The sequence below is a fragment of the Coenobita brevimanus genome, chromosome 103, assembly GCF_032717465.1.
Source record: "Coenobita brevimanus isolate Jiangsu-jjx chromosome 103, ASM3271746v2, whole genome shotgun sequence".
In the NCBI taxonomy this organism is placed as follows: Eukaryota; Metazoa; Arthropoda; class Malacostraca; order Decapoda; family Coenobitidae; genus Coenobita; species Coenobita brevimanus.
In genome coordinates, this window is record NC_137056.1 from 37,502,473 (window position 1) to 37,527,087 (window position 24,615).

Here is a 24,615-nt window from a genome sequence, read left to right on the forward strand (position 1 = left end):
GGGACAGTTGTGATTTTTAGTATTCTCACTTAAAGTGTACATTATCTTTCTCTGTTCCGTAACATAAATTTGGCGACCTCATATCAGGATATTCAGGATATTATCATAAGGATATTGCTTGAGATTTTGTGACTGTGATTTATTCATGATGTCTACTATTACTACACTTGATGAAGCCAAAGGTTTTTTGTCAAATGTGCAAACAGTGTGTGATATAGAAAACAGAACAAAGAATGAACTTAAGCTTGTTGCTCAACAATTGGGAATTGCAGTTCGCTCTCATCATTCTAAAGATCAAATTGTTGGCATGATTAATAAAAGCTTGTTTAATGTAACTCCTCCAAATGAGCAAACGCAGATTGAATTAGCTAAGTTACAGCTAGCCCTGCAGGAGGCTCATGTGAAGGAAGCTGAATTTCAAGCACATGCTAAGGAGGCTGAGTCTCAGGCTAAGGAGGCTTGTGTTAAGGAGGCTGAATTTCAAGCAAATGCTAAGGAGGCTGAATCTCAGGCTCGGATTCAGGAGGCACAGATAAAGGCTCAGGCACAAATTGAACTAGCTAGGATTCAGGCAGACCATGAGTATCGCATGAAACAAGGTGGAACTGGATCATCTAGCTCTGATGATTTTGATGTGGCTAAAAATGTTAAACTTGTCCCTCCTTTTAATGAATCTGATTTAACAAAGTATTTTCAGTTGTTTGAGAGGGTAGCTACAGGTTTTAATTGGCCCAAAAAGTATTGGCCAGTACTCCTTCAAACTGTTCTCACCGGTAAAGCTCAAGTAACTTATGCATCTTTGCCTCAGGATCAGTCTGATAATTATGATGTAGTTAAGAGCTTGATTCTTAAGGCCTATGAGCTTTTTCCTGAAGCCTATAGAGTAAAATTTAGGACAACTTACAAGCAAGATAAGCAATCCCATGTTGAGTATGCAAAAATCAAAGAAGATCTGTTAGAGCAGTGGTTAAATTCTAAGAATGTGGATTCTGATTTTGACAAATTTAAGCAGATGATTTTGCTGGAGGACTTCAAGAGGTGTATTAATAAAGATGTAAGCCTATATCTTGATAAGAAAAGAATAGATAATTGACTGATGCTGCAGTTTTAGCTGATGAATATGTTCTCACTCACAAGAGATATTCTAGAGAAAAAGGAAAAGCTGAGAGTAAGTACGTTGCCTCTACTCAGAGTACAGGTAACAGGAAAGAGAATAAAGATGATGTTTCTCAGGAAGTAAATACCAGCTTCACCTCTAGATTTCAGAAAAGTAAATGTACTTATTGTAGTAAGCTTGGTCATACTGCGGAGAAATGTTTCAGGAGACAGCGTGATGTGAACAAAAAGGAGTCTTTAAATATTCAGTCAATTGGTCTATTGTCCACCCTTGAGAGTTCCCAGAATTCTTTAACCGAGTTAACTGAACCTGCTTTGAGGGGTAACTTAAATTCTCATGATGGAGCTCCTCTTTTGAGCAGTAACGTGGGTGACACTCTCAAGAGTTCATGTGCTAATTTCATGTCTGATGGTTTTGTCAGTCCTCTGGACAGTAATGACAGGAAATCAGTTAAAATATATCGTGATACAGGTGCTTGCCAATCCCTTATGCTGACCAGTGTTCTAGGCTCTAATGTTAATTCCTCTGATGAAACTGTAATCTTACAAGGTGTAGGGAATAATTACTTCTCTGTCCCTCTGTGCAGAGTGAATTTAGAGTCTGGTTTTGTTAATGGTTCCGTTATGGTTGGGTTGGTTGAGACACTCCCAATGTCAGGTGTAACTTTCTTACTTGGAAATGATATTGGTGGAAGTCAAGTGTGTCCAGCTCCTCAGTTGTCTAGTGAGCCAGTGGCTGCGACCCAGGATTGTGATGTCCCTGATGTGTTCCCTGCATGTGCTGTCACTAGGGCTAAGTCTAAAGTTACTGGTGATTTAGAGGATAATGATGATGATGATGTTATCCTAGCTGACACTTTTCTTGCTAATTTGGACCACTCACCAGATGAGGCAGTACCCCGTAGTGTTGATAATTTGTCTCGTCAAGAGTTGGTTGAGTTGCAGGTTGCTGACCCTGAGTTGAAAGGTCTAGCTAACTCTGCTTGCAGTGAGGAAGAGTCAGCTGGTGCTTCTACTTGTTATTATATAAAGTCAGGAGTACTTATGAGGAAGTGGAGACCCCCAACAGCATCAGCCGACTGTGAATGGGAGGTTGTACATCAAGTTGTCATCCCTCGTGTTTGTAGGCAGGATATCATTAGAGTGGCTCATGATTCCAGTTTGGCAGGACACCTTGGAGTGAGGAAGACTGTGGCACGCATTTTGAAACACTTCTACTGGCCAGGGATCTTCAGGGATGTTTCCTGGTATTGTAAGTCTTGTCACACCTGTCAAGTTGTGGGGAAGTGTAATCAGACCGAAAAGGTTGCACCTCTAGTTCCCATTCCTTCTTTTGAGGCGCCTTTCACCCGTGTGTTGGTGGATATTGTGGGCCCTCTTCCCAAGACTTCTTCAGGATTTTCTTATGTGTTGACCCTGATTGATATGGCTACTCGTTATCCTGAAGCCATTCCTCTATCTATCTCTCTATCTATAGCCCGACGCCCTAATCCCGCAAAGGGTGGCCGCAGACAAAACGTCTCCAAGTCACTCTGTCACCCACCATTTGACTCCCCTCCCCGCAACTCACCCCCCCAACTCACCCCCCCCTCCCTCATATACCTCTCAACTCCATCCCTCCACCTCATCCTCGGTCTACCCCTCCCTCTCCCTCCCTCCACCTCACCTACATACACCCTCTTAGTCAGTCTTTCATTCTCCATCCTCTCCATATGTCCGAACCACCTCAGTGTATTTCTCCTAATCTTTTCAACCACATCCACATCTACCCCACAACGTTCCTTCACTTCTTCATTCGTCAACCTGTCCCTCCATGTCACTCCACTTGCTCCTCTCAAGTAACTCATTTCCACTGCTCTCACTCTTGACTTGTTCCCCTCTTGCAAGGTCCACGCCTCGCTTCCATACGTCAGGGTAGGGATCACAATACCATCATGCAGTGACTTCTTAACTTCCATACTCACCTCCCTATTTCTCATCACTGCTTTCAGTGTGCCAACAACCTTCCTTCCCTGCTGTACCCTTTCACGTACTTCATCCCTCAAAGTTCCATCCTTACTCATCACACTACCCAAGTACTTGAATGCACTCACATTCTCCATATCCTCACCATCCAACCTCACTGCACACTCTGTGACTTCATTCCTCTCAAACACCATAACTTTACTTTTGTTTACATTAACTTTCAGCTTCCTCCTCCTACACACTGTCCCAAATTCATTCACCAAACCTTGCAACTCCCATTCAACTTCACTCAACAATACTGTATCATCAGCAAACAGCAACACCAGAAGCTTCCAAATCTCACCCTCATTCATTAGGGCCACCCCCACATCCACTGCCCTACCTTGTACCTCCTTTACGACCCCATCCATATATATATTAAACAGCCATGGAGACATTACACACCCCTGTTTCAGTCCCACATTGAGATCAAAGAACTCACTCAGCTCACCATCCACTCGCACCGTAGCCCTAGCTCCCTCGTACATACTCTTCACAGCACTCAACAATTTCCCCTCCATTCCACTTAGAAATATCTCAGCAAAGAACGTGGTTAAGGAAATGCTAGGGTTCTTCACAAAGTTTGGTCTGCCCAAGGAGGTACAGTCAGACCGGGGAAGTAATTTCATATCAAATGTTTTCAAGCAGTCTCTGAAAGAGTTGGGCATCATCCAGATCACGTCTTCAGCTTACCATCCCCAGACTCAAGGAGCATTGGAGAGATATCATCAAACACTCAAATCGATGCTCAAGAAATACTGTTTGGAACTTCAGAAAGACTGGGATAAAGGTCTTCCATTCGTTGTGTTTGCTGCAAGAGAATCTCCAAATGAATCACTGGGCTTCTCACCTTTTGAACTACTGTTTGGCCATGAAGTAAGAGGACCCCTTAAGCTACTCAAGGAATGCTGGCTGTCGGAGGAAGATGACGTCAACCTGCTGGAGTATGTGATGAAGTTCAAAAAACGGCTGTCCACTGCTTTACAGCTGGCGAGAGAGAATTTAGGAGCTGCTCAGGAGAAGATGAAGACTTGATATGATAAGAAGTCCAGGTTACGCCACTTTCAGCCAGGAGATCAGGTTTTGATTCTGCTACCAGTTCATGGGCAACCTCTTCAAGCCAAGTTTAGTGGTCCTTATTTCGTGGAGAAGAAACTCAGTGATGTCAGTTATGTCATCGCCACACCAGATCGTAGAAAGAACAAGCAACTTTGTCACATCAACATGATAAAGTTATATCACAGGCGGGACGAAAATAATCCAGTCTGCACTGTAGCTGTTCCACCCGAGTCTGCAAGTGAAGCTCTCCCATGCAGTATGAGCCTGAGTGATAGTTTGGGGAAGAATCCTGATATCATGAATGATCTCCAGACTAAGCTTTCTCATCTACCTCCCGAGGAAAGGCAGGAGTTTTCGGCATTGCTGCAGGAGTACCCGCAAGTGTTCCGTGCCACTCCAGGAAGAACTACTGTGTTGATGCATGATGTCAGTGTTGGAGACGCAAAGCCAATTAAACTGCCTCCTTACCGTGTGAACCCAGTGAAAGTTCCTCTCATCCAGAAGGAGCTTAGCTACCTGTCGGACCACAAGATGATTGAGCCCTGTCAGAGCGAGTGGAGTTCTCCTGTCACTCTAGTCCCTAAGCCAGGTGGGTCACAGCGGCTTTGCATTGACTACAGACGTGTTAATCAGATAACCAAAACAGACACTTACCCTCTCCCTCGCGTGGAAGATTGCATAGACAAGATCGGAAAGGCTAGGTACATAAGTAAGTTTGATTTGTTAAAGGGATACTGGCAAGTACCTATGACTGAATGTGCTAGGGAGATCTCATGTTTTGTAACACTAGGAAAGACTTTTGCATGTTCCGTAATGCCATATGGTATGAAGAATGCACCAGCCACATTTCAGAAGCTCATGAATGTTGTAACAGAGGGTTTGGCAGGGTGTGTTGTTTATATTGATGATGTATTAATCTTCAGTGACAACTGGAAAGATCACCTATGCCATGTCAGTAAATTTCTTGAGCGTTTGGTTCATGGTAATCTTGTAGCTAATTTATCAAAGTGTGAGTTTGGTCAAGCTAAAGTTCAGTACCTTGTGTACTTAATTGGTGATGGACATGTTGCACCAGCAGCAGCTAAGGTTCAGGTTATAAGTGATCTTCCCAGACCTAAAAGTAGGAAAGAGCTACAAAGATTTTTGGGAATGGTAGGTTATTACAGGAGATTTGTTCTTAACTTTTCAATTCTTGTATCACCACTTACAGACCTACTGAAAAAGGGAGTTAAATTTGTCTGGACCGATAACTGTGAATCCTCTTTCAGCAAACTTAAAGCTATCCTATTAAGTCAGCCAGTGCTCGCTACTCCAAATTTTGCTAAGCCTTTTAAGATGGCTGTTGACGCAGTGATACAGGAGCTGGGGCTGTTTTGCTGCAAGAGGATGATCAGGGTATTGAACACCCTATATCTTATTACAGTAAGAAGTTTACTCCACCTCAGAAGAACTACTCAGCTATTGAGAAAGAGCTTTTGGCCTTGATTTTGGGTTTACAGCATTTTTCATTTTATTTCTGTTCTGGTTTTGACCCCATAGTCATTTATACCGATCGTACCCCACTGAAATTCCTTAGTAAGTTTAAAGATAAAAATCAGAGATTGACAAGATGGAGTCTTCTTCTTCAGGAGTATTCATTAGACATACAACATGTCAAGGGGAAAGAAAATGTTATTGCAGATTGCTTATCTAGACTTTAGACAGATTGTTTTAGAGTAATAAGAAATTTCCTTTGTAAATTTCTTTTTTCTTTGTGGGGAGGTGTTACATAGCCTATGATTTCATCATCCTTTGTGTAATTTTAACGCACAGTATGCTGCATGTTTGATCACGAGCGTGTTCTGCCTCAGTCCCCCCCTTCTACCGGTATAGTAGAGTAAGTCGTTCTTTCTGTTGTTCAGAGCAAGATTGTCAACTCTTTGTCCCCATGGCTTCATTTGCGCGTCCTTCTTACAGTTTGTATTAAGCTCTGCCGTCCCCTATATAATGAGCTCAGTCTCTGCATCATTGCCACTTAGATCTGCTCCTCATTTTGTTCACATCTCTGTCCTCCCCTGTACAGTTATTATTGTGAGTTCTCAGGAAGTCTCCAACCATCTAGCAGCTGTGTGTAATTTGAGTATAAGTGTTATTGCATTTTGTTCTTGTACTGTATAGCATAAGGTGTTAATTTGTGGGCCTAGTAAGGTTTTTGTAATTCATGTAAGGTTCTTATTGTCAGCCATCATTAATAATATTTTGTATCTGTAATAATTTATCTTGCATTAACTGAGCATTATCCAGTGTATTTTCATTTTATCAGGGCTGACTTAGATAAATTTACTCTTGCTAATTTCGTGTTAATAGAGGCTATTGCAGTTAACCATATATTTAACCTGTTTTTTTTGCCATTACATTATCCTTATGAGTCCTGAATGTTTTGTTGTTAGTTTGAGCATTAAACTTTAACTTGTAATTTTACCTAACTCTTTTGTTTTGAACCTGGAACTTTACGGGACAGTTGTGATTTTTAGTATTCTCACTTAAAATGTACATTATCTTTCTCTGTTCCGTAACAATATATATATACATGAATGAAGATCTAGACAGCCTGTGGAATGCATATAAGGATTGCTTAGTTAGGAATGCTAAAGCAGTGTGTTATGTGGTAGGAGTAACAACAAAGAAGAAAGGTACGACATGGTGAGATGAGGAGGTTAAGAGAGCAGTCGAGGAAAAGAGGAAGAAGTGGCTAGAGTGGTTACAGAGCAGGGGTTCAATTGAAATAACAGAATATATTGAGAACAAAAAGCATGTAAAGAGACAACAGAAGAGGAAAAATGAGAAGGTAAATGATGATCCAGGAAGAAAAATGAATGCATACTACTCTGAAAATAGGAAGTTATTCTGGAAAGAGGTGCGGAAATGTAGAAGTCACAGTGAAAAGAAATGTGAATGTGTGAAGGATGTAAGTGGTAGATTATTAACCCGTGAGGATGAAGTAAGGACCAGATGGAAAGAGTATTTTGAAAGCCTGATAGGGGGGAATATAGAGAGCAGAGCAGCTGTAAACATAATTGGTTTTGGGGGTGTGCAGAGAAGGAATGCATTACCAGGAAACATGAGACTCGCACAGGTTAACAATGCCGTGAAGTGGCTGAAAAACGGGAAAGCAGCTGGGGTTGATGAGGTGTATGCAGAGATGATTAAGTGTAGTGGAGAGAGCAGAATGAAGTGCTTGATGGAGATATGTAAGAAGGCATGGATGAGTGCAATTGCCAGTAGAGTGGAAAAAGGCTGTGATTGTGCCCCTGTACAAAAGTAAAGGTGAGTGAAGTGAGTGCAAGAATTATCTTGGCATAAGTTTATTGAGTGTTGTAGGGAAGGTCTGTCTATCTATCTATTGCCAGACGCCTCAATCCCGTTTGGGGTGGCCACAAACAAATCGCCTCCAAGTCGCCCTGTCCCCTGCCATTTCACTGCCCTGCTCCCAACTCACACCCCCCTCTCTCATATACCTCTCCACCCCATCCCTCCATCTCATCCTCGGCCTCCCCCTCCCTCTTCCCCCCTCCACCTCACTCACATACACTCTCTTCGTCAGTCTTTCACCCTCCATCCTCTCCACATGGCCAAACCACCTCAGTGTGTTCCTCATAACGCTTCCTATCACATCCACATCCACACCACAACGCTTCTTTATATCCTCATTCGTCAGCCTGTCTCTCCATGTGACTCCACAGGCTCCTTTTAAATAACTCATTTCCACTGCTCTCACTCTTGACTTGTGTCCTTCCAACAACGTCCAAGCTTCACTTCCGTACGTTAGAGTTGGTATCCCAATACTGTCATGTAGTAACTTTTTCTCTTCATGCTCACTTCCCTGTTTCTTATCACTGCTTTCAAAGAACCAGCAACCTTTCTTCCCTGCTGTACCGTTTCAAGCACTTCATCCTCCAAACCTCCATCCTTACTCATCACACTACCCAAGTACTTAAACGTACTCACATTTTCCAATTCCTCACCATCCAACCTCGCTGTACTTTCACTGACTTCACCTCTCTCAAAGACCATCACTTTACTCTTCCCTACATTCACCTTTAGATTCCTTTTCTTACACACTCTCCCAAACTCATCCACCAAGCCTTGCAGCTCCCCTTCGTCTTCACTCAACAACACAGTATCATCTGCAAACAACAGTACAGGGAGTTTCCAAACACTATCCTCTCTCACCAGGGCCACTCCAACATCCACTACCCTACCTTGTACCTCTTTTATTACCCCATCCATGTACAGATTGAACAGCCATGGAGACATGACACATCCCTGTTTCAACCCAACTTTCAATGAGCAAAATTCACTTAGTTCACCATCCACACGCACTGCAGCCTTCACACCATCGTACATACTCTTCACAGCATTCAACAACTTCCCATCTACTCCATATATTCTTAACACTTTCCACAATCCTTGTCTATCCACCCTGTCATATGCTTTCTCCAAATCCATGAAAGCCGCATACAACTTCTTTCCCTTCTCTAGAAACTTTTCCACTAAAGATCTAAGAATGAATATCTGATCTACACAATCTCTTCCCTTCCTAAAGCCTCCCTGTTCTTCTCCAACTAATTTCTCTGTTCTTTCTTTAACTCTGTCAATAAGTATCCTACCATACACTTTTCCTATTATACTAAGAAGACAAATGCCCCTATGATTACCACACACTTCTTTTCCCCCCTTTCCTTTGTACAAGGGAATAATTACACCTGACTTCCAGTCCTCCGGGACTCTACCTTCCTCCCAGGCCAATCTGCACATCTTCCACATCCATTCTACTACTATCTCTCCCCCATGCTTCAGCATTTCACCACACACTCCATCAATTCCTGGGGCTTTCCCCGATTTAACTTTCTTCATTGCTTCCACGACTTGTATGGAGGAATTATTATAGGGAAAGTAAGAGATATATCAGTAAGTCCTAGTGAGTGATGAACAGGGTGGCATTAAAAGTGGCAGAGGATGTGTGGATCAAATATTTGCAGTAATACAGATAGTGGAGAAGGCTTGTGTGAAGGACTATAAGGTGTTCATGGCACTCATGGAGATGAGAAAAGCATACAACAAAGTAGACAGAGAAGGATTGTGGAAGGTTTTGTGCATGTACGGTGTAGATGGTAAGCTGCTAGGTGCCGTCAAGAGTTTTTATGATGGTAGTGAGGTATGTGTAAGGGTTAATGGGCATCTAAGTGAATGTTTCATGATCAGCGTGGGCATGCGACAAGGTTGTGTGATGTCCCCATGGTTGTTCAATATGTATATGGATGGGGTGATGAGAGATGTAAAAACACGAGTAATGGAGAGAGGGATGGCATTGGTAATGAATGGTGATGGATGGAATATCTCAGATTTGTTGTATGTTGATGATGCAGTACCACTTGCAAATACTGGACAAGAACTTGGTAGACTAGTGCAGAGTGTTGCTAATATCAGTGAGTGTTGTGCCTTGAGCGTAAATATAGGAATAAAGTAAAGTGATGGTTACTGAGAGAGAAAGTAACTCCAAGTGTGGTGTTCCAGTGAATGGAGAGAGACATCTCTGCTGTCTCGGCTCTATTAAAGCAATATCTTGCGCCAAAATGGGAAGTAACCAGTGGTTCTGTGCAATATCCTGTGTCGAGGTGTATCATGTGGTTCAAGAACAGTAGTCAGCCGTTTCTATATTGCTGTATTGTATAATTTTTGTATTTTATGCTTAATTTTCATCATTTACTCATGGGAAAGTTTATAGGGTAGAGGGTCAAGACAAATAGTAATGAAATATCCAGCTCGGCACAGAATATTGAGCTGATGGGGGGTACTATGCAATATCCAACATTTCACGTTATTCAGCTTAGGGCTTGGCTGATTTATGCTGGAAAATTGAGAGGTTGCTGCAGTGTTTTCTCTTTAATAGGTACAAAGACAAAGTTTTATCCGGCAAAGTGGACTTAGCTGAGCTCCAGTCATATGTTACCCACTCAGATTCAGAGTATTCAACACCAATAAAAAATTTAATAATAACTGCATAATTTTACTTCTTATATCACAGAGAACATACAGATATGTTAGTTTACTTTTAACTGTTCTCACCCTGCTTTTTCCTCAATTTTCCCTCCCCCCATCCCACCCCCACCCCCACCCCCAGGTACTAATGCCATAGTGCCCATTACTTCTAGCATTTGTCTTGAGGCAGACTTGTGTTATGTTCTACAAACTTGTCACAACGTCTCCTGAATTTAACTTTCATACATTTCAGAAGATGACTTCAATCACAATGCAACCTTGCTTCTGATTGAGTGTCTCCGTGACCGCTTTCACAAGTTTTGCTCATCAAGACAAGATAGGAACCAGGTATGACCCAAGGGTTCGTATCTAAAAAGATGTTACTTGTAAGAGGAGAATGGGTATGTTGGATTTAATGTACGTGCAGGAGCAGGAGCCTTTGGGTTCTAGTGCATCTCATCTCCTGACATGTTATAGATTATTGTAAGTCACTAAGTAGTACAGCTACTTTGTAAAAAATGTGATTGTTGGTTTCCTTTTTTCATATATGTCTAGACAAAACAGCAGATGTATATGCAATATGTATTTTGTAAACTCTTTCATACTTAAAGTGCACTAAATCATCTTTCAGTTATAGGGAGCTCATTGTGCTATATGCATCAGATTATTGTAGGTTTGTTTCAAAAATTTTTATGTATGGTTTGGATTGAAAATTATTGAATGCCTTAAAGAATTTTTATGACTACCATAGTACTGTACTGTAAAATCCATAAGAAGAAGTGCATTTCTTAAGTTAACTGTTCAGTATCAGTGCTGGAGTGGGCTAAGGGTGTGTTGTCCCAATGATTGTTAAACATACAGTATATATATAAGAATGGGCCTGAAACATGAATTGTGGAAAGAGATGAGGTGATGATAAATAAACAGTGGAGTACAATCATCCCCTGACTTGAGCGGATCCTTGAAGGGTGACAAAAAGCTGTGACCCCAATCTATCATGCATCAGTTTTTACCTAGCATACATAGACTGAGCCAGTTTGAAAACTTTGGAGATCTTCAAAATCTTCATTATTTGACTGATGGTTTATGAATTTCTTTGACAGTTGTGAAAAATCATTACACACACATGCACTAGCATGAAGGGACTACCAGGTATGCATTTGGTCCAGCTTGTCACTGTTGACCATCAGGGGATTAGGTGATTAGTTTGGGGGGAGTAAGAGAATTTGCTGGTCAAAAGTCAAGGGCAAGGTCAACCCAAACAGTTTTTATCAAATTTTCAACAAATCTGGTGGATGTTGAGGGGTATGAAAGGGTGAAACAATTCAGTTTTTAGAGCAGTTAATCAGATATGAAGGTCACAGGACAAGGTCAGAGGTTTGGCACTTTAATTCAGATGGGTTACACAGATTTGCCTTTAACTTAATGGATGGGTTCAAGGTTTGCCGAGGATGAAATTACCCTTATATTCTACAGTATCTGTGGAACAATAAGTCAAAAGTAATGGTCACAGAGTTAAGACAGCATGAACATGAGCAAATTTGAACCATACTTGGTGAATGGATTGAGGGATCAGGTATGGATGAAGTAGTTCAGTTTTTATGGCAATTAATCAAAGACCAGGGACATAGAACAGGATCAAAGGTTCAGCCTTAACTTTCCACATGATCAGTGGGCACCTGTAGTTTCAGAGCACACAGCTCATCAGCCTAGAAGTGTGGTCATGAATCACACTATTAACAGTAGATCAGAAGTAGCAGATATTCATTTCATCTTACCAACTTGATTATTTCCAACAATTTTTCATTGCATGATGCAAGTACAGGCATACCCTGGTTTAACAATGCAGTTGGTTAAGTAAAAACCCACCGCTAGGCAGGGTATCGTATCTCAGGGTAGATTTAACATGTAAAGTATAGGGATGTGTTTTTGAGCCTTGGGTTCCCCCCCGCCCCCCAACCAAGTCCTAAACCCACCCAAATGAGTAAAAAAAAAAAAGTTTACAGCCAATCTAAATGGCTTAACAGCTGTAAAGTAAGCTAATCTACGCCTAAAACCAGTGCCTTTCTCACTTGTATCGAGTCAAGGTCACTGGAGAATGCAATCTCTGACTCATATTCAAACTCGGTAGAGAAGAAGCAGCAGCATTGTATACAATCCCATCATCAGACAGTCCCAGGACAATAAATAAACATCTGTTATGCATAATAATAATGTATGAATGATGCAGAATTGTCCAACCGGTGAATTGTTGTGACGGAGAATCATTGAAGTTTTGATGGGGAATGCGATCGATGATTTGATCGGGATAGGCTTTTCAGGGGCCCTTTTTAATGTCGTTTTTGTCACAGTTGTGGTTGCTGAGTTCCTTTATTTTCTTCTCTCTTATTTTCCAACTTTCATTTAGAAATTCCTTTGTATTTTCAAAGTGTTTTCCCAAGCCTGAATGTAAACACACAATTTATATATCTGTCAGTGATGCTATTGGGATAGCCTGTTCAGAGGCCCCTCTGTATGTTGTTTTAGCTACAGTTCTGGTTGCTGAGCTCCTTTATTTTCTTCTCTCTTATTTTCCAACATTTATTTAGAAATTCCTTTGCAGTTTCAAAGCATTTTTCCTTGAACAGCCCAAATGAAAACACATGATTTATCAATGTCACAGTTTTCAGCAGTGCATGAAATAATTATTCTCTAAGGGTTTCATAATTATTAATATTCATTTAAAATTATTATTATGTATTCCATGATAGGTTAGATGACAGTTCAGTGGTCAAACACAAAATATTCTTTGTTGAGTCGCCTAGTTGTCCACATTGTTTTGTACCTTGTCAGATAAGCAAGAATCCCTACCCCAAATGACAGTGTTCACTCCACCTGTGACTAAAACACAAAGCAGCTAATAAATCAACCTAAACACAAAATTTAAGTCTAAAATATAATCAGAATCAGTAAAAAAAAAAAAAAAAAAAAAATCATAACCCATCGCAAAACCGGGGGTAGGCCAACGATAGGTGGGGTAGAGTGGTATTTCTACCCCCATCACTGTTCCGGGGTATTGTAAATCGGGGTTTGCCTGTATTGCACTCTGATCACTTCTTATCATATGATTTTTTCAGAAGTTATCATTATGAATTTCCATTCCAGAATACAGTGCTCCTTATTCTGTAAATCCTTTAGACCAAAGCATTTTGAATTTGAGAGTTTATACTGTACTGGAAATTGAGTTGGGATGATTATGAAAGCTGACAAATGATAACCATAGGCACTTACCAACAGGTCTACAAAGAGATTCAAGATGAACTGCGGTCATATTCATACAACCTAAGTGTGGAGAAGATCCGCAGCAAATGGAACAACTTGGTTACCACGTACAAGAGGATCAAGGACCGCCATAAGGCTGGCAGTGTGGGCAGAAGGGTATGGGATTATTTTCAGGTGAGGCAGGTATTTCAGACCACACAGAGGCCAGCCTCTGAGAGGCTGTGTGCAGTTTGATATGTTAGAGAAATAAAGAACTTCGTGTTTTTTCACTCTCACCATTTCTTATGTACTAGTCAAATTGAACCAATTACAGTATGTTGATGTATCTGTATCTATTATATGCTATTTGTTTCCTTAGTGAACAGAGGAACACCATGGTTGTAGAGTAGGGGTTCTTATTCTTTTTCTTACCTGATATCCCTGATTCATTAGATCATTGACCTATGTCCTCATTACTGGTATGTCGAGTTAGTACAGAATGGTTTTTATTTTTTTACCGATTTTGATGATATCTTAGACTAAAATTTTGTGTTTAGATTGATTTATAAACTGTTTTTAGACTTAGATTAATGTGTTTTAGCCATAGGTGGGGTGAACATTATCATTTTGGGGTACAATTTACTAAGCATGATTTTTTCCAGACATATTTGATGATTTTCAGATTTTATTTATTGGTTTTAGTGAGTTATTTACAGGTGTTAGGCTTAGGTTAGTTTCCTTGACAGCTGTTAGGCCATTTAGATTAGCTCTAAACTTGTTTGGGGGCTCATTTGGGTGGGTTTTGGCCTTGATTTGGGGGGAAACCCAAGGCTGGTAAACGCTCCACATTACTTTACATGTTAAAATTACTGGGATATACGATACCCCTCCTAATGATGGGGTTTTACCTAACCAATTACGTTGTTAAACTGGGGTATGCCTGTATTTGAGAAGCCTAAAATTAAATAATAGCTTGTATTGAATTCTGATATCATTACCAGAATGACCTACACTCTCTCCCATTGAGAAAAGGCCCAAATGTTGCATGTAGCATAATACGTAACTTTTGTTGCTTCAGCCGAGCTAGTAGCAGCACATCTGTTGTGATCTCCCTTCTCTACTGTTCTTCTTCTGTCACTCCTCTGTCATGTCTGTCACTTCTACTGTATGTTTCTTTTCTATTTTTCTCGTCCTGTTATTTCTTTCCCCCTTGTCCTACTTCTGTTGTTTTGTACTCTTCTCTTATTTGTTTCTGTTACTTCTAATGGAAAAAATATAATAGAAAATTACTGCATTAAGCATGGAAGAGGAAGTCTGGGTCCATAGCTCAGCTCCCTTATCAATTGGTCTGTTTACATACCCAGACGACACCTTCAGTATACCTTAAGTATACATGGGCCTGATTTGTGGAAAAAATGTTTTGCATGCAAAGTTAAACCCTGACCAGGCCCAGTAATTGAGGCTGGTTGGGGGGGGGGGGGACAGTTTGCACGGGAAAATCCCAGAAGTTGATCGCCATCCACGATGACATTTGAAGGTTCCACATGGTGATATATACCAACATGGCCACTGCACATGAACGCTCTGTGTCCTCCCTTTCCCACTTCCCATTGTCTCCATCAGCTGACCTTAATCCCTGGCATCCCCATTTGCATTAAAATCCCATGTGATCCTGTGTCATAGAGTATGCCCTCAGGGATAAAAGACTTCATAGGGAGGCTGCCAGAGTTCTAGCAGTGTGGAGAGCTGCCACTAGATGAACAAGGTTGACACATACAGACATATTGGAGCTTTTATAAACAATGCAAACTAAACAATACAATCCAAGCCTTTTAACAGTCCTTGCTCATTTATGTGTTATAGGTTTTCAGTCTTCTACCCTGCTTACCAGTGATGCTAGTGAGAGGCCTTATCATGTGCCTTTGTCTCTTGAGAGGAAAAAGGAAGATTTTACATCAGCTCAGTGCTAAGGAGTGTGTGGTCGATATTGCAAACCACTTGAACATAAATTAGTTGAAAGTGCACAAAATGCGAAAGTACTGTGAAAAGACTGAGCACAAGAGTCCAACTAGAAGGTGACAGTGATTCAGGAAGGCATTCCTGTGTGTGAGACATGATGTGTTATTCAAAACAGAGGAAGTGCTTTATAAATTATTCAGTGCTCAGAGAGGAGTGAATATGACAGTGGACAGTAATATCATCCATCAAAAGGCTATAGAAAGTGACAGAAAAGTTGCTTAAATGATGCAAGTTGAAAATCTTTCACCCTTCTCTGCTAGCAACTGCTGGTTTGCAAGATTCTGTGAGCATAAAGAACTGCACCATGCAAGGTGGGGGCTGCAGATATGGCCACAGCTGAGGCTGTCCCTGCCTCCTTTAGAAAGGTGATAGAGGATGGTATGGTGGTACCAATCTTAAGTGGCGGTTTAGGTGGGGCACGAAACTCTGTACAGTGTTGCCACGTGTTCCGTACCCGCTATGTGAACGGCTCTGATATATGTAATAGGGATCACAATAAGATAAACACATAAGAATATAATGGTAATGTGTTTATTATAATATATGAAAGAATAGTAAACTTATTATGCGTAAAATATTTATACGGCAATACAGAAACATGGCATAAATATTTTACAGTGTTGCTTAAAAAAAAGTAGTCACTTTTATTGGCTGCTACCGTATTTCTGGGGTTGGTAATAATGTCACAATTATGATTATAAGATAATGTGCAGGAATATAAGTAAAAATATGTCAATTTCTTAGTAAAAAAAAAATAATACATTAAACCCTTGTGAGAGGCAACACTCACACACACCCAGTCCCACCTGGCCAGAGCTTCGTCTATCCTAGGCCTGTTTGGGGACGCTTAAAAAAAGACGCGCCAAGACTTTTACCTCCTGAGTGGTGTGGAAATAGTCAAATTTGCAATATGTACATTATAACGTAAAAGAAAATAACCAAAATGTATCCTAAAATACCACAGATGAGAGAGAGAGAGAAAGAGAGAGAGGGGGGGGGAAAGCAGACCAGGGGCAGTGTTGACTGCAGCTGAGTGAGAGATGGAGGAAAGGAGGGAACGAAGGAGGGAGAGAGCGATTGAATGAAAACAAATCATGGCGCCACAATAGTGAGGTCATCTGGTGCCATATGTAAAACAATAATATTTTTAAATATAATTAGATATAATAAAAAAATAAAGAAATGAAAGCACAAGTTTATGTCACTCATAAAAGAAACAAAATTCCCAAGGGTGATGCACATCTCCCCCCAGGAGGGAGGGAGAGAGAGAGAGAGAGAGGCATCGCGGGTATGGAAAATGTGGCAACACTGTACAGAGGTTGGTGCCCCACCCAAACCGCCAGTTAAGAATGGTACCACCATAGTTACAAATTAGATCAAGTGTTCAGTATGGATGAAACTAGCCTTTTCTGGAAACACCTTCCTTTTTCCACTTTCTTGGTGAATGAGGAAAGCTCACCATGCAGGTACAAGGTCTCCAAAGTGTGCCTGACCTTATTGTTTGCCTTTAACACTAGAGGTGAATGTGAGGTACAGCCTCTGATGGTTCATAAGTTCACACAGCCAAGGCCATTGCAACATGAAATTGCTGAGCAGATGTGTGTTCATAGTATGCATAATTCCAAGGGGTGGGTGATGTTGCCATGTTTGCTGGAGTGGTTCAGTAAGATTTTTGTCACCACAGCCAAGAGGTGCACTGCGGAGAGAAAAATCTTTCTTTTTAAAGTGGTCTTGGTTATGGACAGTTATCCAGGCCACTCGCAGTATCTTGTTCCCTATCACCCAGCCATTGAGCTTGTTTTCCTGCCACCCAGCACCACTAGTGTTGTTCTACCTCTTGACTAATAGGTTGTTGTGACTTTCAAGGGGTTGCACTTACAAAGCTATGAGAGAGGCAGCTAGCTGAGGGACTGAGTTGACATCAATAGCATCTCAGAAGTGGGCAGGCAAGCCTTGAGGTTGCCTTACCAACGCCTCCTGCTGCAAACTCTCAAGCAGTGAGAATAAAATACTTTTGGAAGGTGTTTAATATTAAGACTGCAATTTAAAAAAAAATTATTGCTGCGTAGGACAACATCAGCAAGGTTGTTAACCCCTTAACCGCAGGGCATCACTTTCGTGATGCTCGGGCGCAATGGATCATACCGCGGGATGTCGCTTTTGTGATTCTGTGTTATTTTGAATTCTCCCGGGCTTACAAGTGGTGGCTTGTAGCATCTATCAGTACTTCCAATGTCCAACATTAATCAGCACTCCTCATCTGATCTGTACTCCCATCCGCTGTTAACAATTTAGCCATTTTTCCCCATTCTTGACTCCCCTGCCTACCTCCCCTCCATTATCCTCTCGCACCTGCCCGCTAAGCAAATCTTCCCCGGAATTTTCCACTGATTTCATTCATTGAAATAAGCCCTATGCCCTATTCTTATACAAAATAATGTATACAAAAAAGAAATAAGGTAAGTGATAGTCCCATACACCTGGAATTGGCTAATTATCACCTGACAACACCTCACGTGCACTCGTTCGCTAATTTCCCCCAGTAATTTCCCCTTGAAATATGCCGTATAATCTATTCTTGTAATAAAAATATATATATGAAAGGAAGGGAGAAGCCTAAGTGATATTTACATTCACCTGGAACTACCTAATTTATTATGTATTGTCTAGATTTCCTGCCAGTTATTTCATAGCGTATATATTAGCGGCTGTCACCACGCTGACATTGGCAGCCCTTCACTGCCCCTAGGCAGCACCATTCAATTTACTGTCATCTTTCAAGGTGAAACCACGTCGGATTCGCGCCTGTCCAATTCCGCTGCTTTTTAGCCCCATGCAAAGGGCCCTGTGACCTCTACCACTACTAAACCTCGTGTGGAAAGGGGTAAAGGGCAAAGTGACTGCTGTGGAACATGGACTGGCTAATTTATCAACGATAATGATGGACAATGACTAGATCTTTCTGGTGATTCTAAAACAGTGCAAGTGGAAATGTAAATAATGTGTAAACAGCAAATGAAAGCAATGAATGTAAATATAACTGAACAGTGGAAAATACTTTTATAAGTTACTGCAAGTAACAGTGCATAGCATAGTGTAAATAAAATAGAAATGTAAATAATGTAAATAAAATAGAGAATGTAAATAGAAATGTAAATGAGTAGTAATATAAGAATACAAGTATATATACTAGGAGTCATGAAAGTGAAAGTTTCACTCTAGCATGTATGAATACTATGCGTTATGAAAGTGAAAGTGACAGATTTGCTCTCAACGCTAGTATACAGGACAAGAAAGTGAATGCTATGTATTTTACTGAAAGAGAAATTGAATGCCTACAATGACAATAAACTTCTGTAACTGAAGGAGACTTATGGATAAAAACTGCAGATATATATAAGTGTTATGTAGTAATAGAAATTTAAACTGTGAGTGTTTTTATGAATAATAAATGACAGAATACCAGCAGCAAACTAGCGCAAGGAAGCTGGTACACGCTCGTAATTTTCATTGCTTTCACAGTGTTTTTTTTTTTTTTTTTTTTTTTTTTTTTTTAAGTATGGATTCCAAACTACTTAAAAATAATAGAATAGTGTTTCTAGTGATAACATCAGGCTGTGGTAATCATATTACTGGGTGTCGGGAAGTGTAAAGTGGAGACTTCGTTATCCAACTTCAGAAGTCTCCACAAATCCTACGGTACTCGACGAAGGCTCAACAAACATCCCAGGAGAAAGCTAAAGGTATGTGCCATATGCATATGTAATTATAATATTCTAGGACTAATAACTGATTTTTGGCAAATATTTTTACAAAGTCTGTCGGAGCGCGAATATCCCCGCGGGACATGCAAGGAGTGCCAAAACAAGCCCACAGTTTAGGGGCTAAGCACAGGTGGTGGAAGCTGCCACTTCATGGTTATCCTGCTGTGTTAGCAACAGAAATCATATATGTGCTGCGCTAGGCAATAGCACCAGGGGAGGGTTTTGTTGTCATCACTTGTGACAACATCTTTCACATTATCGATGCTGCTCCGGAAATGACGATTAACAGCTTCATGGAAGAGGTCGAGAAAGAGGAGTGCCCTGCACCTGAGGCCACACAGCAGGTGCCAGGAGCAGGTGAGCCACAACATGTTGAGGGGCCCACTTACCAGCAGCTGAGCCTGCTGTTGAAAATCACCAGCTGGCTCAAGGACACCCTAATGATGATGGTGAACAACACAGAAAAGCTTCAGTCCTTCCAGAGTTAAATTGGCTGCATCTGATAGGAGCAGTTTGTGAAGAAAATTAATGAGTCATCCCAAACTGTCATCACCTCCTACCTTGCCTCATCCCCAGCTCCAATGCCTGCCCTGCCATCTCAGTCTCTCCCAGTCAAGCACCGCCGCAGTGCCCAGCTCCCTACAACTTGCCAATGACGACAATTGGGAACGACTTTGAAGGGTTTCAGGCCTAACATAAGCCCTAGAGGGGTTTGAGGCACTGCTCATTCCCCCTTCTGTAGCACCTCAGTCTCGGATAACCCTTTCCCTGTCTCCCAAACACCACTCCATCCCCTGTCATGGTAAGTGATCACCAAATATTTACCACTTTGTACACTTTAATTAACCCTTTTTTTAATGCCCAGTAATGTTCATATTTGTACGGTATGTGTACAACAATGAATTTCAGGTATGATCAGGAGAGGGTAATAATTTGTAAAGAGGGCTAAATTAGGGACTTGGGGATTTCACCATTCTAATTAGCCATATAACAGTGTCAGTGGTGTAGTTTGTGCATTTCAATTTATGTGGTAAAATTCCTGGATGCATTAACTGTACAAGTTGAGTGTCTACTGTACTTTTTCATAATGACTTATGCAACTGACACAGGTGTTCCTTTTAGTATGCATGGGATAGTCTTATGTAGCCACCACAGTTATGCATAAGTGAATTTCACCAGTGACATCTCAAAACTGGGTATAACTTTTAGTTCCTCATTACACATGTATCAGTTTATCACATACCAAACTGATGTGTACTGAGACCTGACCATAGTTGATTGCTTTTAGTACTGCTTATTTCCATCTAACCTGTGTATCTCACTCACCTTAATAAATAACAAAATATTCTTAGAGTCTGTAGCTCCTGTGGAAAGTAATAAAATATTTATGTAAATATGCACCAAGCAGTGCCAGCCTGTCTTCTTTATTACCATTCGTACGTAGCCAGTCGCCTGCTTTCATCTCTACTCATTTCCATCTGTGCATATTGCTATCCTTTAATAAATAACATTATTCTTAGTGCCTGTAGCTGAGCAAGTATTCAGTGCAAATGAGACAGGCCTATGGTGGAATGGTATGTATAAAGGAAGTGCATGTTTATCCATCTATCCATCCATCATCCAATCTTACGTTGCCCCATGAGGAGCGTAGCAGCCCAGGGCTAGGCAGTTGGTCCTGACATTTAAGATGAGAGTGACCAGCCTCACTCATCCCTGAGTGGCATTACATGAGCAGTAAACCCCAATCACCTCTTGGAAATAAACCTTCACCGGTTCAATCCGACTGGAGCACAATAATTACCCACTAAACCACCAGGTTCGTGGTAGGTGGGGGCACTCACCATCCACTCACTCGATGTAGTGCTACTGTCAGGTGTCTGCCTTTTCCTCTCCTCCATCCTTCTTTCCTTCCATCCTCTTCTGTCTTCCTTTCCTTCATTCTTTCCTTGTCCTTCTACGGGTAACTTTACACTCCCTCTTCTGTCTTTCTTTCCTTCATTCTTTCCTCTTCCTTCTGCCTGTGGGTGACTCTGCACTGAGTGACAAGCCAAATGGTTTCCTGTACACCAGGAAACTACTTGCTAAGCTGGGTGGTAACCATATAACCAAATTTTGGCATCTGGTGGTTTAATGGGTAATTATTGCGCTCCAGTCGGATTGAGCCGGTGAAGGTTTGTGTCCAAGGGATGGTTGGGGTTGATTGCTCATGTAATGCCACTCAGGGATGAGTGAGGCTGGTCACTCTCATCTTAAATGTCGGGACCAACTGCCTAGCCCCAGGTGCCTGCGCTCCTCATGGGGCAATGTAGGATTGGATGATGGATGGATGGATAAACCACCTGGTGCCAAAATTTTGTTATATGGTTACCACCCAGCGTAGTAAATGGTTTCCTGGTGTACAGGAAACCATTTGGCTTGTTCCTCAGTGTAGAGTCACCCACAGGCAGAAGGGAGAGGAAAGAATGAAGGAATGAAAGACAGAAGAGGGAGTGTAAAGTCACTCGTAGGCAGAAAGAAGAGAAAAGAATGAAAGAAAAAAAGACAGAAGATGGAAGGAATTATTAATAATAACTTTAACATAGCATATGAGTGGTTGCATAAGAATTATATAATGATGAGATAAAAATCTATCCATCTATCTATAGCCAAATGCCATAATCCCATAAGAAGGGGTGGCCAGTTGTCCATGAGTTCGTTGTTTTACAGGGAGGGGCACTAACCCTCTGCAAACCCACTTGTTGACACATAAGGAACTTGTATGGGTTGGTTATATGGTTACCACCCAGCATTGTAAATAGTTTCTGGCTTACAGGAAATGATCAGGCATGTCACTCAGTGTAAAGCTCTCTGAATAAGAAAGAAGAGTAATAAAAAGTGACAGGAAAGGTGGGAGAAATAGGAAGAGAGGAGGGCTGACACAGAAAAAAAATGATAAAGGTGAAGGAAGAATGACAAAGGACTTGGTAATGAGTACATGGAATGTAAGAGGAGCGAATGATGAGGTGAAAGAGAGAGAGAGATTGTCCAGGTGCTTGAGGGTGCGAAAGTGGATGTATGTGGAATAACTGAAACAAAATGGTGAAGAGAAAGTGTGAGAGAATGGGAGTATGGATGGGGTATATGTGCAGGAGTAGGTGAGAATGAGAGGGCAAAGGAAGGAGTATGTATAGTTGTGAGTAAAAGATGGAAGAGGAGCATAAGACAATATGGATCAGTTGGGTCAAGGATTGTGTGGGTAAAGTTGAAAGTTGGAATACAAATGTGAGCGATTGTGTGTGTGTATGCACCAACGCAAGATCGTGCTAGAGGAGTGAGAGAAGAGTTCTGGACAAATGTGGAAGTGTGCATGGAAAAGTTTGGAAGGAATGAGAGAGTGTTTCTATCTATCTATCTATTGCCAGATGCCTCAATTGAGAGAAGAGTTCTGGACAAATGTGGAAGTGTGCATGGAAAAGTTTGGAAGGAATGAGAGAGTGTTTCTATCTATCTATCTATTGCCAGACGCCTCAATCCCGTTTGGGGTGGCCACAAACAAATCGCCTCCAAGTCGCCCTGTCCCCCGCCATTTCACTCCCCTGCTCCCAGCTCACACCCCCCTCTCTCATATACCTCTCCACCCCATCCCTCCATCTCATCCTCGGCCTCCCCCTCCCTCTTTCCCCCTCCACCTCACTCACATACACTTTCTTCGTCAGTCTTTCACCCTCCATCCTCTCCACATGGCCAAACCACCTCAGTGTGTTCCTCATAACGGTTCCTATCACATCCACATCAACACCACAACGCTCCTTTATATCCTCATTCGTCAGCCTGTCTCTCCATGTGACTCCACAGGCTCCTCTTAAATAACTCATTTCCACTGCTCTCACTCTTGACATGTGTCCTTCCAACAACGTCCAAGCTTCACTTCCGTACGTTAGAGTTGGTATCACAATACTGTCATGTAGTAACTTTTTCACTTCCATGCTCACTTCCCTGTTTCTTATCACTGCTTTCAAGGAACCAACAGCCTTTCTTCCCTGCTGTACCCTTTCAAGCACTTCACCCTCCAAACCTTCATCCTTACTCATCACACTACCCAAGTACTTAAACGTACTCACATTTTCCAATTCCTCACCATCCAGCCTCGCTGTACATTCACTGACTTCACCTCTCTCAAAGACCATCACTTTACTCTTCCCTACATTCACCTTTAGATTCCGTTTCTTCCACACTCTCTCAAACTCATCAACCAAGCCTTGCAGCTCCCCTTCGTCTTCACTCAACAACACAGTATCATCTGCAAACAACAGTACAGGGAGTTTCCAAACACTATCCTCTCTCACCATGGCCACACCAACATCCACTACCCTACCTTGTACCTCTTTTATTACCCCATCCATGTACAGATTGAACAACCATGGAGACATGACACATCCCTGTTTCAACCCAACCTTCAAAGAGAAAAATTCACTTAGTTCACCATCCACACGCACTGCAGCCTTCGCACCATCGTACATACTCTTCACAGCATTCAACAACTTTCCATCTACTCCATATATTCTTAACACTTTCCACAATCCTTGTCTATCCACCCTGTCATATGCTTTCTCCAAATCCATGAATGCCGCATACAACTTCTTTCCCTTCTCTAGAAACTTTTCCACTAAAGATCTAAGAATGAATATCTGATCTACACAACCTCTTCCCTTCCTAAAGCCTCCCTGTTCTTCTCCAACTAATTTCTCTGTTCTTTCTCTAACTCTGTCAATAAGTATCCTACCATACACTTTTCCTATTATACTAAGAAGACAAATGCCCCTATGGTTACCACACACTTCTTTTTCCCCTTTTCCTTTGTACAAGGGAATAATTATACCTGACTTCCAATCCTCCGGGACTCTACCTTCCTCCCAGGCCACTCTGCACATCTTCCACATCCATTCTACTACTATCTCTCCCTCATGCTTCAGCATTTCACCACACACTCCATCAATTCCTGGGGCTTTCCCTGATTTAACTTTCTTCATTGCTTCCACAACTTCTATCCTACTGATTTCTTCCTGTCTTCTCACCTCCCTCCTTCTCCCAGCCATTCCCCAGCCACTTATACTCACATTACTTCCATCCTCTACGTTCAACAATTCCTTAAAGTGTTCTCTCCATCTGCTCACTTTTTCTCCCTTCTCCACTAGTAATCTACCATTTTTATCTTTCACTCCCCTGCTAACTTCACTTCCACCCTGTCTTACTCTTTTCACCTCTCTCCAGAACATTTTCTTACAGTCCCTCCACTTTGCACTCAAATTTCTTCCAAATTTCTGATTTTTGATATGAATGGTAAAGTTGGGAATGTGAAGATGAATGGAATAGTTGGTGAGTGGGGTGTGCCTGCTGAGATAGATGAGAATGG

The 24,615-nt window shown here is 41.5% G+C and overlaps 1 protein-coding gene across 2 annotated transcripts in view; it reads left to right on the plus strand.

Moving 5' to 3' along the window:
• Positions 1-24,615, plus strand: part of LOC145415597 (uncharacterized) — a 78,815-nt gene that overhangs the window by 26,893 nt on the left and 27,307 nt on the right. For both annotated transcript variants that reach the window (XM_080284820.1, XM_080284821.1), the window contains 2 exons: positions 10,454-10,548; positions 13,477-13,635. In XM_080284820.1, coding sequence (XP_080140946.1) covers positions 10,454-10,548; positions 13,477-13,635 — 254 coding nt within the window. The remainder of the gene's footprint in view (positions 1-10,453; positions 10,549-13,476; positions 13,636-24,615) is intronic.